This window comes from Panicum virgatum, chromosome 5K (genome assembly GCF_016808335.1).
Source record: "Panicum virgatum strain AP13 chromosome 5K, P.virgatum_v5, whole genome shotgun sequence".
Lineage (NCBI taxonomy): Eukaryota > Viridiplantae > Streptophyta > Magnoliopsida > Poales > Poaceae > Panicum > Panicum virgatum.
Window position 1 is genome coordinate 56,675,148 of NC_053140.1, and position 13,963 is coordinate 56,689,110.

At 49.5% G+C, this 13,963-nt stretch overlaps 2 protein-coding genes across 2 annotated transcripts; one reads left to right on the plus strand and one right to left on the minus strand.

Annotated features, from left to right (window-relative positions):
• Positions 1 to 198: 198 nt before the first annotated feature.
• Positions 199 to 2,535, plus strand: LOC120708851 (probable beta-1,3-galactosyltransferase 8). Its single transcript, XM_039994272.1, has 8 exons — positions 199 to 477; positions 577 to 641; positions 775 to 962; positions 1,052 to 1,312; positions 1,410 to 1,497; positions 1,671 to 1,796; positions 1,882 to 1,991; positions 2,124 to 2,535. Exons 1-8 carry the CDS (start codon positions 214 to 216, stop codon positions 2,270 to 2,272), a joined length of 1,251 nt encoding a protein of 416 aa, XP_039850206.1. The 5' UTR covers positions 199 to 213; the 3' UTR covers positions 2,273 to 2,535.
• A 5,839-nt stretch (positions 2,536 to 8,374) lies between these two features.
• On the minus strand, positions 8,375 to 11,422 carry LOC120708853. The gene is made up of 2 exons (XM_039994275.1): positions 9,160 to 11,422; positions 8,375 to 9,101 (listed from the first exon to the last, which is right to left on the minus strand). Exon 1 carries the CDS (start codon positions 11,386 to 11,388, stop codon positions 10,105 to 10,107), a length of 1,284 nt encoding a protein of 427 aa, XP_039850209.1. The 5' UTR covers positions 11,389 to 11,422; the 3' UTR covers positions 8,375 to 9,101; positions 9,160 to 10,104.
• Between the last annotated feature and the right edge of the window lie 2,541 nt (positions 11,423 to 13,963).

Sequence of the window (13,963 nt, forward strand, 5' to 3'; positions counted from 1 at the left end):
CGGCGCATTGCTCGCGCCCCGGCCCATAAATCCTCCTGGCCTCCATCCAGGCGTCGTCCGAGCCACCTGGTAGCGGCCTATCTGCTACGCGATCTCGAGCGGAGGTCGCCTGCCTCCTGCTGCAGTGATGGTGCGTACGCCGCCGCACAATGTCGCCGTCGACGAGGTCGATGAGCGAGTCCGAGAGGTTTCTGCGGCGGCTCCAATGACGTGATGCCTTCTTTTTTTTCACCGTATGCTGGTTGGAATTTGGAGCAGGCGCTGACGGAGCGGCAGCCGCAGCTGGAGAAGACCAAGGCGCTGCGGGCGAGGGCGCCGCTGTCGAGGAAGGCCATCGCGGCGCTGTGCGTCGCTAGCTTCGTCGCGGGGCTGCTGCTCAGCGGTAGGGTGGCGCTGATGCCGGCGGACGCGAGCGGGGACGGCGGCGCCGCCAAGGAGGGCGTTCGTGTGTCTGGGGGCTGCGGCGGCAACAAGCGTGTGAGTGTGTGCTGTCACCGGGCGTTGCATGGTTACTCGTTCTTTCCATGTTCTGATCGGCAACCTTTGCATGTGATCGAACTCTGATTCTCTGGTCAGAAACTAGGAGAGAACCACCCCAAGGATCTCCTGAACGAGGTGTCGAGGACTCACCAAGCAATCGAGTAAGCATTCGATCCCCGCCTCGAATAATCGAACACTGCAACTGTTTGACGTGCCATCAAGCACATACGTGTACACATAAAAAAAACTCATGCAACGGTGGATCATACTTGGGTGCATTTGTGAACTGCGCAGGTCGCTGGACAAGGCGGTGTCCACCCTGGAGATGGAGCTCGCCGTGGAGCGCGCGAGGAGCGGCGACGGCGGCGGCACGGCCGTGGCATCCAAGCCGCCCCAGAAGGCCTTCGTCGTGATCGGCATCAACACGGCCTTCACCAGCAGGAAGCGGCGCGACTCGCTCCGCGACACCTGGGTCCCCAGAGGTATGTAGTACGCATGCACCATGTCCTGACCACCAGCAGACCAAGCCTGTCAGCCTGACACGAGCCACGACGTGACGGCGGCGGCGCAGGGGAGAAGCTGAGGAAGCTGGAGATGGAGAAGGGGATCGTGATCCGGTTCGTGATCGGGCACAGCGGCGCGCCGGGCGGCGGGGCGCTGGACCGCGCGCTGGACTCGGAGGAGGCGGAGACCCGGGACTTCCTGCGGCTGGACCACGCCGAGGGCTACCACGAGCTGTCCTCCAAGACCAGGATCTACTTCACCACCGCCGTCGCCACCTGGGACGCCGACTTCTACGTCAAGGTCGACGACGACGTCCACCTCAACCTCGGTATATACGCGCGCTGCGCCTTCTTTTTTTAGCAAAATTTTCATTTTGTCCAGGGGGCAGTCGTCGTGACAAATTTTTGCATTGAATTGAACTGCAGGGATGCTGTCGAGCAGGCTGGCCAAGCACAGGACGCGGCCGAGGGTGTATGTCGGCTGCATGAAGTCCGGCCCTGTTCTTTCTCAAAAGTGAGCAGAACCTCCTGCCGTGTAGCTACTAGCTAGGATCAGAGAAGAAGATGCGTCTGTTTTTTTTCTTTTTACTAGAAAACAATAACAACTTGCACTACTCATGATCATTAATCAGTACGGCCGGCTCAGTGGAGTTTGACTTGACCTGTATTTGTTTGTTTCTGTTGCAGGGGAGTGAAGTACCACGAGCCAGAGTACTGGAAGTTCGGGGACGAGGGCAACAAGTACTTCCGCCACGCCACCGGCCAGATCTACGCCATCTCCAAGGACCTCGCCGCCTACATCTCCATCAACCAGTAAGCTAGCTCGAACCATGCATAATCTTGCATTGCATCGTGCTCTCCCTTGCCCTCCGTGCCTGACGTGCTCCTCGATCTGCAGGCCGATCCTGCACAGGTTCGCCAACGAGGACGTCTCGCTCGGCGCGTGGCTGATCGGGCTCGAGGTCGAGCACGTCGACGACCGGAGCATGTGCTGCGCCACGCCGCCAGGTCATCTCCCAGCAAGCTCTTTCTTGATTCTTGAACTCACCCAGCAACGATCAGCTGCTGGCAGCCAGATCATCATTTTGCTGTAACGGCGGCTTCTTCAATTCTCTCCTCTTTCGTCCGATCGGCGTGCAGATTGCGAGTGGAAGAAGCGAGCCGGGAACGTGTGCGTGGCGTCCTTCGACTGGTCCTGCAGCGGCGTCTGCAAGTCGGTGGACAGGATGCGGCACATCCACAAGGCCTGCGGCGAGGGCGAAGGGGCCGTCTGGAACGTCGCCATATGATCCGGCCGGCCGTCTCGTCGAAACCGTTGTTTGTGTGCGTGTGTGGGTCTTCACCTGCTTTGCTTTGGCGTCCAACAATTTGTGGAAATGAGAAGGCGAGGGGGGAGAGCTTGGGAAAGCCGCTGTTCAGCATGAACATTCTGTATGGCCGTTTTGGTTTTGAGACGCCGTGATGTGTGATTCACGTTAGAATGCATGGATTGGTGTGTGAATGCAATTGCTGAAGCAGAAGGAAGTTGAATGAATGATGCTTGATCGATCAACTGCAGACTGCAGTAAAGCTACTTATCATGATCCTATCTATATTCAGGTTTTCTTTGACTGAATAATATTGGGGCCCATTCATGTGCTGAATTAATAGCTTGATTGTACCTGTTGTAACCTGTTGCGCAGCGCAGGGCAATGATTGGAATTTGGGAGGCCTACAAGTCACAATGGAAAGTCAGCTCCGGATGATGACCGTACCGCATCCAAAAAAGGAACTTCCAACAAGTTTCTAAAGAAAAACGATCATCATCTAGCTACATGATTTGGGTGTTGGAAATAACAATAATTGCAAACACACCCTTCGATCTTAAATATAAGTCTTTTTTTTTGCGAGGAAAAGAGAGATTGTGTTACTCAGAAACGTTTGTACAATCCTGAGCAATATACTGCTCGACACAAGCTGGAACCGCGAATCGCCAGACGGCCGAATGCCGTGTTCGCTTTGCCAGCTGAGCAAGCTCATGTGCTACCCAATTACTCTCTCTTTTCGTATGGATCACTATCCACTCCAATAGACCTTCATCAGCTAACTTTGCTTCATCTACGATAAACTTCAGCCGCGAGCGTGATCCTCCTTGTTTCTGCAAAAGGGGAACCAACGTGACACAGTCGGTGGCTAGTACCACCCGAGTGGGGCACCAGTCAAGTGCCAACTTCAGCCCCTCCGCACACGCCAGGGCTTCAACCTCCTCAGCATCTCCTGCTCTATTAATGTACTTCCACGCTGTTAGCTGGATGGCCATCTTATCATCACGTATCACTACCCCAACTCCTCCTTCCCCGGTGCTGGCATCATAGGCACCATCGACATTGATCTTGACCCATCCCACATCCGGTTTCTGCCATTTGGATGGCTCCTTGTGTTTGCTCCCTTGCTTCCCTGCAACCAAAGAGTCAGACACAGGTCTTTTACCTTTTGCGTCAAATGTGCTTGCCTTCTGCTGAATGTCACAAAGCTCCGCCCAATATTTCACAAGAAACCTGGCTGATCCCTCAATGGAGAGTTTCTCTGTATCATGAGTCAGATTATTCCTTACTTGCCATGTTCTCCAAAGCAGCAGCAGTACCCTTGCCGCTCCATCCACATCCATCCCATCTATCATCGTTAACAAATTCTCCGGCGAAATTTGCCAGTATTGTTGTTCATCCGGCAACACCCACACTTGCCGCATTGCTTCACGCAGAGCTTGAGCATGATCACATCTGACAAGAGCATGTGCTGTCGATTCATCCTTGCCTCCACAAATCTCATATCTGCCCGTACTGACGATATTTCTCTTCCTCTTTCTTTCCTGGGTAGCCAGCCCATTATTAATTACTTTCCACCCAAAGATCAGGACTTTATGAGGAACCGGAATACTCCAGTAGCGTTTCCAGATCAGTCTGCAACTCTGATTCGTAGATGATGATGTCCAATTTCCTGTTGAAATCCACAGCTCCTCCATGGCAAGCCTATAAGCACTTTTAACCGAAAACACTCTAGTTTTCTCATAATGCCAACCAATAAAATCAGCCACAGGGAATCGAGGCAGTCGTATACCCAAAATATGATCAACATCATATGGACTAAAATATTCATTTATGACATCCATTTTCCATGCCATCCTATCTCGGTCAACAAGCTGTGAAATTCATTTCAGTCTGCAAGGTCGTCTCTTGCCCAATGGTCGTAGCGAAAACCCTCGTGGGATCCATGGGTCACGCCATATCCTGATCTGCTCGCCAGACCCAATTCTCCAAATTACCCCTTTCTTGACCAGTTCCAACCCATGAACAATTGCTTTCCATGTTGGGGACTGGTTAGTCGGGAATGTTGTGTCTAGCAACTGGCCATTCGGAAAGTACTTTGCCTTTAACACCCGAGCACAAAGGCTTGTAGGACGATCAATGAGGCGCCAGGTCTGCCAAGCCAAAAGGGCCTGGTTAAAAACCTTTAAATCCCGAAAACCGAGTCCCCCAAGACCTTTGGGCTTGGTAAACTTGTCCCAAGCAATCCAATGAGTTTTCCTCATGCCACCCAATTCACCCCACCAAAACCTCCTTATGTACCTCATAAGATCTGCTTGCACTGTTCCTGGTAGCATGAACACACTCATTATGTAAACCGGTATAGCTTGGGCTACCGATTTTATTAGAACCTCTTTTCCTGCAGATGATAGACATCTCTCGTTCCACGGGCTGCATCTCTTAGCCAACCTCTCCTGAATTGGGCTGAACCTGTCTGCTTTCAGTCTGCCTTCAGGTGTTGGCGAACCCAGATATTTTGCTTCAAAAGTATCTCTACATATGCTCCGCTCATTTTTCACTGCATTCATATTTGCATCACCTTGGTTCTTGTTAAACAGGACAGAACATTTATCAAAATTTATCAGTTGTCCAGTTGCCTTGCAATATCTTGATAGTGCCTCTTTCACAGCTCGGGACTGCTCTTCTTCGGCTATGAAGAAAAGAAGGCTGTCATCAGCAAACAGCAAATGGGAGACAACCGGTGCATTGCGGCATACTTTAAGTCCTTGTATTGCTCCTGCCCTGTTACCTTGCTGCAAAAGTTTTGATAAACCATCAGCCACAAACAGGAATAAGTATGGTGTCAGTGGATCCCTTGGCGCAAACCACGCGTGGGTTGGATGGTGTTTGTCACAGAACAATCCAAATAATACCAATCAAGTGCTATAATTAACACTTAAACTTAATCCAGAATTACTACACTCAACCAGTACATTCAGAACGTCTGTTGTAACCAGGATCGATTACACAGGAACTCTCGCCAAAAGACGAGCACAGATGATTACCGGCAATAAAACCGTTCAAAGCCATTTACAACCCGAGTTTATAATAGAAGTACCAAATTAATCTACAAGAAGTGTTTACAAACCAGGTTTACAATTCAAACCTCAGAGTTCAAACACAGCGGAAAGTAATTTAGAGTTTAAAACAAGCTTCAAAATACAATACGATAGATAACGTCGACGACAGAAGACGAGCTTCACATCTTGCCCACTGATGTGAGGCTCACCTGCCCGAACTTCACGGAGAAAACGGGACGCACTCGACCGACCAACTCGGAGGAAGTGGTTGACCGATCCACGAGGCGCAGATCTCCTCGAAGTCCTCCGGAACACATCCTACTAAAATATATTACAACAAGAAGCATGAGTATTCTAATACTCAGCAAGGCTTATCCGACTATTAGTATATACTTAGCCGACTCCTAAACATGTAAGGCTTTTTGGCTCTGTAGTTCTTTTGCTGAAAAGCCACTAGTACTGGATCCTTACTTTCAATATTTTAGCTCCAATTGAGTTGACAGCTATAAACTAGGTTTGCCTAGTTCTCTAGAGCATACATGGTTGATCATATTAATCTTTAGTAATATACAACTCAACCTTTCCATTCTAGTCTCATTCCATTTCTTTAATACGATGCGACGAAGTGACCAAGGTTCTCATAACCGCGAGTCACGGCGAATCGATCCGATTCAACCTTGCAAGGTGGACCTAACTCACACGCCAAGTGCAACCCCGTCGAGTCACACCGAGCAACTGTTCCCATAATTACCTCGAAATCTGACGCGCGGCCGCAAACACTCGGATGATGAGTCCCACACGTGCGAACACCTGGTGAACCCATGGACGACTACATCATCCGCCCTCGCACCACGCCAGTGTAGCAGATGGAGAGTCAGATTCCGTTGCAATTAGGTAATTAGCTTACCGGTTTCGACTACCTCCTACTTCCGGCATGTGGTTAGTACTATTCAAACTTAGTCAGCAGCAACGGTACGGTCCTCAATCGACACAGGCAGAGACTCAATTTTCCTTTATTCCATAATCATGCTCCACTTTCCCTCCGCCCGGTCTCCAATATCATTCTTACAGCACTATTTCTCACTTCTCTTACTGAAGTAGCAACCCTATATCTTGCGGGTGACAGGAAATCACCCGTCTTCTACCGGGTTTACTTAGCATAGCAGTGCTAGCGATAAACTGAACTAGTAAAGACACTGGGTATCCAAGATTATGCATCTATGGTTCCAATCAACTCCTTGAACGTAAATGCACAATACTTTAAGTAAAACATGGAGTACTTAAAATAAGAGATATGCTCCGGGGCTTACCTTGCAGGTCAGCAGAGTTAGTGATTTCTTCTGGCGCTGGCTCAACTACTTCTCCTGACTGCTGGTCTCCTGCGGGAGGCTCCTGGACCGGCTCGGCTATCAACTCGTAGGCAACTTCGATTTCAGCGTCTACACGAATAAAATATGCCATGCATGAAACTCAAGAAATGATGCAATGCAATGCAATACTTCTAAAAGAAAGCGTGACCAAAACTGGAAAACAACATTCTCAACTATGGTTCAACAAAATGGCGTGGTGTTGAGATGAGATTTTAGTCCTTAACTTCCTTTAGCCTGAAGTGTCTCCATCAAGGAAGACGGGAGAGTGCATTGATCAGATCAGGCTCAACTCTAAGTCCGAAAGGAGGTGTTCTAGGTCTCAACTACTATTAAACAAGTGCAATCAAAACCATCTAGCAAAAGTGATGAAACTATCCATTTCATGGTTCTATCAATTAGAGCATGAAATTATGGAACTAATGCAACTAGTTTTGCATTTTTAGGATTTTTCTACGAATTTCTAGGAATTTTGGAAGATTTCAGCCATTTCTTCAACAAATAATAAAACCCTAAACCGGGCTGACAACTGGGCTCCACCCGCCAGTGGGAGACCCAGCTCAGCCCCTCCCTTGCTTGCACCCGCGCACGCCATGGCCATGGCCGTGGCCATGGGCGGACGCGGCGGCGGTGGCGTTCCCCGCCGGCAGGGCGGCGAGGCAGCCCGACGCCCAGGGCGGCTGGCCGGCCCCGGGGCTCGCAGCGGCGGCCCGCGGGCTCGCGCAGAGCAGCCCCGCGGCGGGCGAGCGGCGGCGGCAGGACGGTGCATGGCGGCGACGCGCGTTCCCGGCGACGATAGTGCACAAGCTCAAGGAAAAACCAGTTGGGGAGATATAGTAGGGTATGGGGAAGCTCATGGCTACCTTTAATCGGCTAGAGGAAGGGCGGAGGATGGACGTCGACGAGAGGAGGGCGGAGCTCGGGATAGGATTAATGGCGGCTGGCGATGGCGGGCTCGATTCCGGCCGGGGAACGGTGAAATCGGGCTCGGGAAGTAGTTGTGGAGGTGTGGGGTGAGGGGAATCAGGGTATTGGAGGGTCGGGGTGCGGGGAATCGAGAAGGGCAGCGAGGTTTGGCCGGCACGAACGCCGGCGGCGGCGTTGCTCGGGCTCGGCTCGGCACGAGCTCGAGAACGAAGGAGAAGGAGGAAGGGAAAACAGAGTTGGGTGCCGGGAGGAGATAAGCTCGAGCCCACGCGAGTTCGGGCGCGATGGCTGACGCGTGGAGGAGCTCGCCGCCGGCCACAGTCGCCGGTATGGGCGGCGCGCGGCACAGTGACCACGGTCAACGATTTTGAACGGATTTTGACCATCCAAATCTCCAAATTTCATATTGGCACTTGAAATTTGGCCAAAATAGAAGTTGTAGAGGACGAGATGATCTACAACTTTGGTTTTGGGTGAAAGTTGATTCGGAGCTTGGATTAAGGAGAAAAACGCGGTCGAACACGGCTAAAACGATGTTTACTATGCGACTCGATTAGCGCTAATGATTGTGATTAGCCTTAATTAGCGATTAAGCACGATATTAGCGTAAAAATTAACACCGGGGTGTTACAGTGTTTAGCAAAACACCATTGAAGCGAACTCTGTAACGGACAGTGGTCACACATTCCATGACCCACTGTATCCACGCGTTCGTAGGCCTTGGCCAAATCCAATTTAACTGCACAAAACTTACTGTTTACTGAGTTATCCTGCTGAAAGGCATGAATACATTCAAAAGCTATCAGTGCATTATCCGTGATGAGCCTTCCTGGGATAAAAGCGCTCTGATTCTCTGAGATCACATCGTCCAAAAGTGGTCTAAGCCGGTTCACCAGACACTTGGATACCACTTTATAAAGGACATTGCATAGACTGATGGGCCGATAATCCTTTAGAGATTCTGGGTGTTGGACTTTTGGAATTAGAACGATTGCTGCATCATTCACTCCATCCGGCATTACCCCATCTTCAAAAAATACTCTAACAGCATGCACAATATCCTCCTTAAGTAGCCCCCAACTTCACTGAAAAAACCTTGCAGGGAGCCCATCAGGGCCTGGTGCTTTCAGTGGTCCAATCTGAAAAAGGGCATTACTGATTTCCTCCTCAGAGAAAGCCTCATAATTCATCATTCATATCCTCCGTGATGCTTTGGTCCATCAAATGTGTAACCTCCTGTGGAACACAGCAGGGTCTTTTGTGTATAGATCAGCAAAATAATTATTGACCATACCTACCATACAGCTTGTGTCTGATGTCCAAGTGCCATCCGATTGTTTCAATTTTCGTATCTTATTTTTCCTAGCCCTCCATGCTGCCCTCTGATGAAAAAACTTTGTGTTTCGATCACCCTCTTTCAACCATGAAACTCTTGATCTTTGCAACCATAACATCTCCTCCCTGTATAACAGCTCATTCATATTACGAATAGTTTCTCTAATTTCAGAAATATCCATACCTGCTTCCTGTTGGTTCGCCAGCTGGGTCCTGAGGCTTTCCAGCTCCTTGCGCACAGACCCGAAATGGATCGAGCTCCAATTCTTCAGCGCCTGGAGTACTCCTTTCAGGGCTAAGCTTACTGCTCCCAAGTCGCCCCTTGTCTCCTCATTGTTCCATGCTTGCTGCACGCGCTCCCCTAAAGAAGCATCCCTCTCCCACATAATCTCATAGTAGACTTGTCGTTCGCCCGAGCCGCCCCCTTGTTCCTGCACAACAAGCAGCAAAAGAGGGCAATGGTCCGAGCAAGGCGATGTGAGATGAGTAACAGATGCATCAAAAAAGCGATTAGTCCAACTCTGCGTAGCCACTCCTCGATCAAGGCGAACTTTAACATTGCGATCACCAGATTTTCTATTATCGTAGGTCCACAGGAGTCCTGAGAAACCCAAATCCTTTAACCCACAATCCTCCAAAACATCCCGAAAATCCGCCATTTGTCTTTCCCCCAGTTTAGTTTCAGAAAAATGTTCATATTGCCACATAGTTTCGTTAAAATCTCCAATAACTACCCATGGATCCGAACAGCGGGTTTTAAGCTGCTGCAGAATTTCCCAAAGCTTATGTCTATCCTCCACACGAGGTTCCCCATAAACAAAAGGTTGCTCGCCAAGGAGCTGCAGTAGGATCATCACAGATAGACACATTGATGTAACGATCATTAATCGATAATAAATTCACCTGGATGCTTTCATCCCAAAAAAGCGCTAAACCACCACGCTTACCATTACTGTCTACTGCTAAACACCCTTTTAAACCTAACCTCTACCTCAAATTCTTAACCCTACTTTCACTAATCATAGTTTTTGACAAAAACACTAACTTGGGGTTATAACGATGCACAGAGGCATCAAGCTCACGAACTGTCCGGGAGTTCCCCGCCCCCTACAGTTCCAAACTAAACAATTCATTGCTCCTGACGGGCCTCCTCCTGAGAGCCCGTCAGGTTATTATGCACCGTCGGATCTGGTATGTGTGGCACGCCTGCAGCCTGAGCCACCACCTCGTCCTCCTTGCGCTTGCCGTCCATCTCCACAACTGCTCCAGCACCAGCCCCATCATGCATCTCCACTAGGCGCCCATCTTGCTTAAGATCAGGAAAAGCATTCAGGATGCTAGCTTTCAAATTTTTATTGACCTTCTTCTGCTTTCCAATCTCCTTGATTGGACTCGTGCCATGGAGAACAGGCTTTTTCACTGGTTTTTGCTTCAACTTGCCACCCTTGGCAGCCTGCCCTTTATCATCCATCAACCCCTTTCCTACGCCTTCATTACTCACGTCAATATTACTAGAACCCGCATAGGAGTTCAGCCCTGACACCCTCTCTTTTCCATCCTTCTCCTGCTGTACAATAACCTCCTTCCCATACTCATCCATGCCTAGTTTTTGGACACTTTCAGCGAGAGCATTGCTAACATTCTGTGGCAGCTTATGTGGCGTATTAATCTGATCCTTTCCTACAGAAGCCGCTGCACCCTCCTCTTGGTCCCGATCTTTCCTCTTGCTCCCCTGATGGGTAGCGCTTGAGGCCGCTTGTACCTTCAACAGCTGATCACCACTGAAATTGAGAGTGCGTACCACCCTTGGCGGCGCTGCAGGGACCTGAATCTTCTTCCCAACCTCCTTTTTATGTGGCGAACAGTGCATCCACTCCCCAAATTTTTCCACCATTTGCCCACCTTTAAACACATATTGCATACCATTCTCCTCAGGACAAAACTTCTTACCATGTCCCATTCTACCACATCTGAAGCAGAAAAACGGCACATTCTCATACATAACCTCAAAAAACATGGAACCCGTGCCCTTGATCTTGACCTCGACAGTTGGCTTCAATGCCTCTTCAAGTGGATAGTTCACTTTGGCACATAAAAAATCTTCGACAGGTCCAGCAACAAAAAGAACCTTATTACTGACCTTCCTAGCTAGAACACCAGCGAAAGCAACCATCATCATGGAGACGGGCACATCATAGAACCTCAGCCACAGATCTATTGAATCAATTACCACCTCTGATGGACGAGTTAACCCATCATATGGCACCACAATCAGTGCATCCCCCTTATGCCTCCATGGACCTCCATTGATCACAAACTTATAAATCTCCTCATCCTCAAATTCCAAAATAAACCTATTATCATCTAGTGGTCTGACAGGAATTGGCTTCTCCGACAGCCAAGCCGCTCCCATCTCAGCAAAAAGTCCCCTAGAGCGCTAAGCTGAATAGTACCTTGCCATGGCGAACCACTTGCGCTCCACTGTACCTTCCACATCCCCTGGATCAAAGTCGAATTCCTCCTTTGCGGCGTCTTGGTTGGAACCCGCCGCCATAGTGACTAATGCTCCGCCTGATGGGATGTTGCTACCCCCAGCCAGGTTGAGCGCAGCTTCATCCTCCATCACCTTTGACGCCCCCTCCTCCACGCGAACCTCGGCAGTTCCCTCCGCCATGACACAGGAACTCCGATCAGCCGCCGCAGCTAGACCCGTCTGATGCTTCGGGTGGGCAGATCCCTCACCGGGTTCCCCTAGTTCACCCCCACAACGGATGAACCAGCAAGAACGGCTGCTGGATCTGGAGAAACCGAGTCGGCAGACACGAAACCTAGCCGAGGATGTCGCCAAATGCAGTAAAGAACATAGTCGCGAACCGAGCATACTGTAGATATACCTTGGAGAGACCAGAAGATATCGTACCGATCCCGTAACCAAATCAGAAACAACAGAAGATCCTTCCAGCAGAAGTCCCAATCTCTCACGACGCCTCTAGCCTCGTCGGCTACGGCTTCGCAGAGTGAAAACGGATCCAAGGCGAGTCCCACCCCCTTCCTTCCCAGCGTCGAGACCCAGGAGATCACGCCCTCAGAGGTAGGGCAGAGCCGCCGCCACCGAATCGCCTCAGAGTCGCCATTTCCGCCTCTCCGTGAAAACCGGATCTAGGTAATGTGCTGGTTGTTGTCGTAATCTTTTTTTTAAGCATTTCTAGCCATAGCCTCTACTTTATTAAGTAGGGACTGCCCCAACTTTAAGGTGATGTGTTTTTTTCCATCAACTTCAGCAAAAATCCCTACTATTCAGCCCCTACTTTTATTATGACACATGGGGACCACCTGTCGGTCTCACATCCATCCTTTCCACTATCTCTTTTTCCTTTTCACTCTCCTTCCTCTCTGAACCCGGCGCGCTTCCTCCGCGCGCAAATCCCATGGGCGCGCAGCTCGTGTAGGAGCAGACGCCATCGGGATTCGTCTCCATGGAGCTCCTCACCGGATCCGACACTACTCTCTGCAAGCCCGAGCTCCCCACAATGGCGCAAGGAGCCGGAGCGGCGCTGCCATCTCGGCCGGCGACGTGGAGGAGCAAGAACGGCACGGCGAGCCCAGTCCACAAATTTTCTACTCCCTCCATTTCAAATTATAAGTAATTTCAAGAATCTTGGAGAGTGAAAATTTTTCAAGTTTGACCAAATTTATATGATAAGATAATATAATTTATGATACTAATTAAATATCATTAGATTCTTTATTAGCTATATTTTCATAGTGCACTTATTTGATATCATAATTTTTATATTTTTCTCCATAATTTTGATTAAACTTTGAGATGGTTTGACTCTCCAAAATTATTGGAATGACTTATAATTTGGAACGGAGTGAGTAAATGATACTGAGACGAATGGGGTAATATAAGTACCAAATTTCTAAAGAAAATAGACCTAGTCAGTCAACGATCAACAAATATGGAAAAGAAAAAGCAAACACGTGGACCTGACTAGACGACAGATCAGGGCCTGGCCCACCAACCGCTAGCAGCCTAGCACGGCTATGCAGACTGCAGTGTTCCCTTCTGGAGTATCTGTTAGACTGACCTCAGCAGTCTACCTAGCGCTTGTGTAAGTTATCCACGTCAGCAGCTCAAATCCTCGTCATCAGGCCAAGAAGACAAGCAAACAATTCTGAAGGCTCCCGCCGGACGGTTCAAATTTGGCCGCATGCCGCTGGCGTGGACAATGTACACAGGTTGCTAGGTAAGCTGCTGAGGTCAGCCTTAGACGTTCCCGCGAAGCCTGTTGCCCAACTACTGACAACCTCCACGCAGCAGCCTACGGCACCCAAGCGGATCAAACGAATAACCATATCCGACCAGTCTGAAGTCTACTTCCTCTGTCTCAAAATAAATACAATTTTAGAGTTCAAAATTTGTTCTACAAAAAATGAAAATTTTGATCCACCAACCACAAAAAGCAACACAATTTTTAAAAGATTCTCACAAAATACAACTAACATCTCATCCACCCATCACAAAAGACAAGAAGTACTTTTATAATTTTACACACAGTATTAATTTGTGTGCTCGGTCCTAAAATTACATTTATTTTGGGACGAGAAGTAAACAAACAACTCCAGTATCGGATCCGTCCGCCAGTATTATCCGTTTACACGATCCCGTTTATTTTAAATCAGCCGTGGTCGCGCTCGAACGGTCGAGCCAGCGCCCTCGAACCACGTGTCCGGCTAAATTTAGGCGCGAGGGAGAGAAGCCTGGGGAAGCCAAGGAGTTTTGGGCGTCTGGCGTTTCCGCTGGACGCCCGGCAATGCCGCGGGAAACTGGAGAACGATTCACACTTTGGCGGGCATTTTCGTCCACCCACGGACCAATAATTTTTGGCCAGTTTGGGGTTTCCGTATCTGCCCTTCGTGCCGCACGCCTCAACTCAGTCTGCTTGCTAGCATGAATTTTCCGTGTCCGTGATGCAGATGCGCAC

What these genes read in the sequence shown, in the direction of transcription:
- LOC120708851 (XM_039994272.1), top strand. Translation starts at nt 214, where the DNA reads ATGCCTTCTTTTTTTTCACCGTATGCTGGTTGGAATTTGGAGCAGGCG. An exon ending in AGGACTCACCAAGCAATCGA is followed by an intron (nt 642 to 774) that starts GTAAGCATTCGA and finishes TGAACTGCGCAG; the next exon opens with GTCGCTGGACAAGGCGGTGT. An exon ending in GCCTACATCTCCATCAACCA is followed by an intron (nt 1,797 to 1,881) that starts GTAAGCTAGCTC and finishes CTCGATCTGCAG; the next exon opens with GCCGATCCTGCACAGGTTCG.
- LOC120708853 (XM_039994275.1), bottom strand. Translation starts at nt 11,388, where the DNA reads ATGGGAGCGGCTTGGCTGTCGGAGAAGCCAATTCCTGTCAGACCACTA.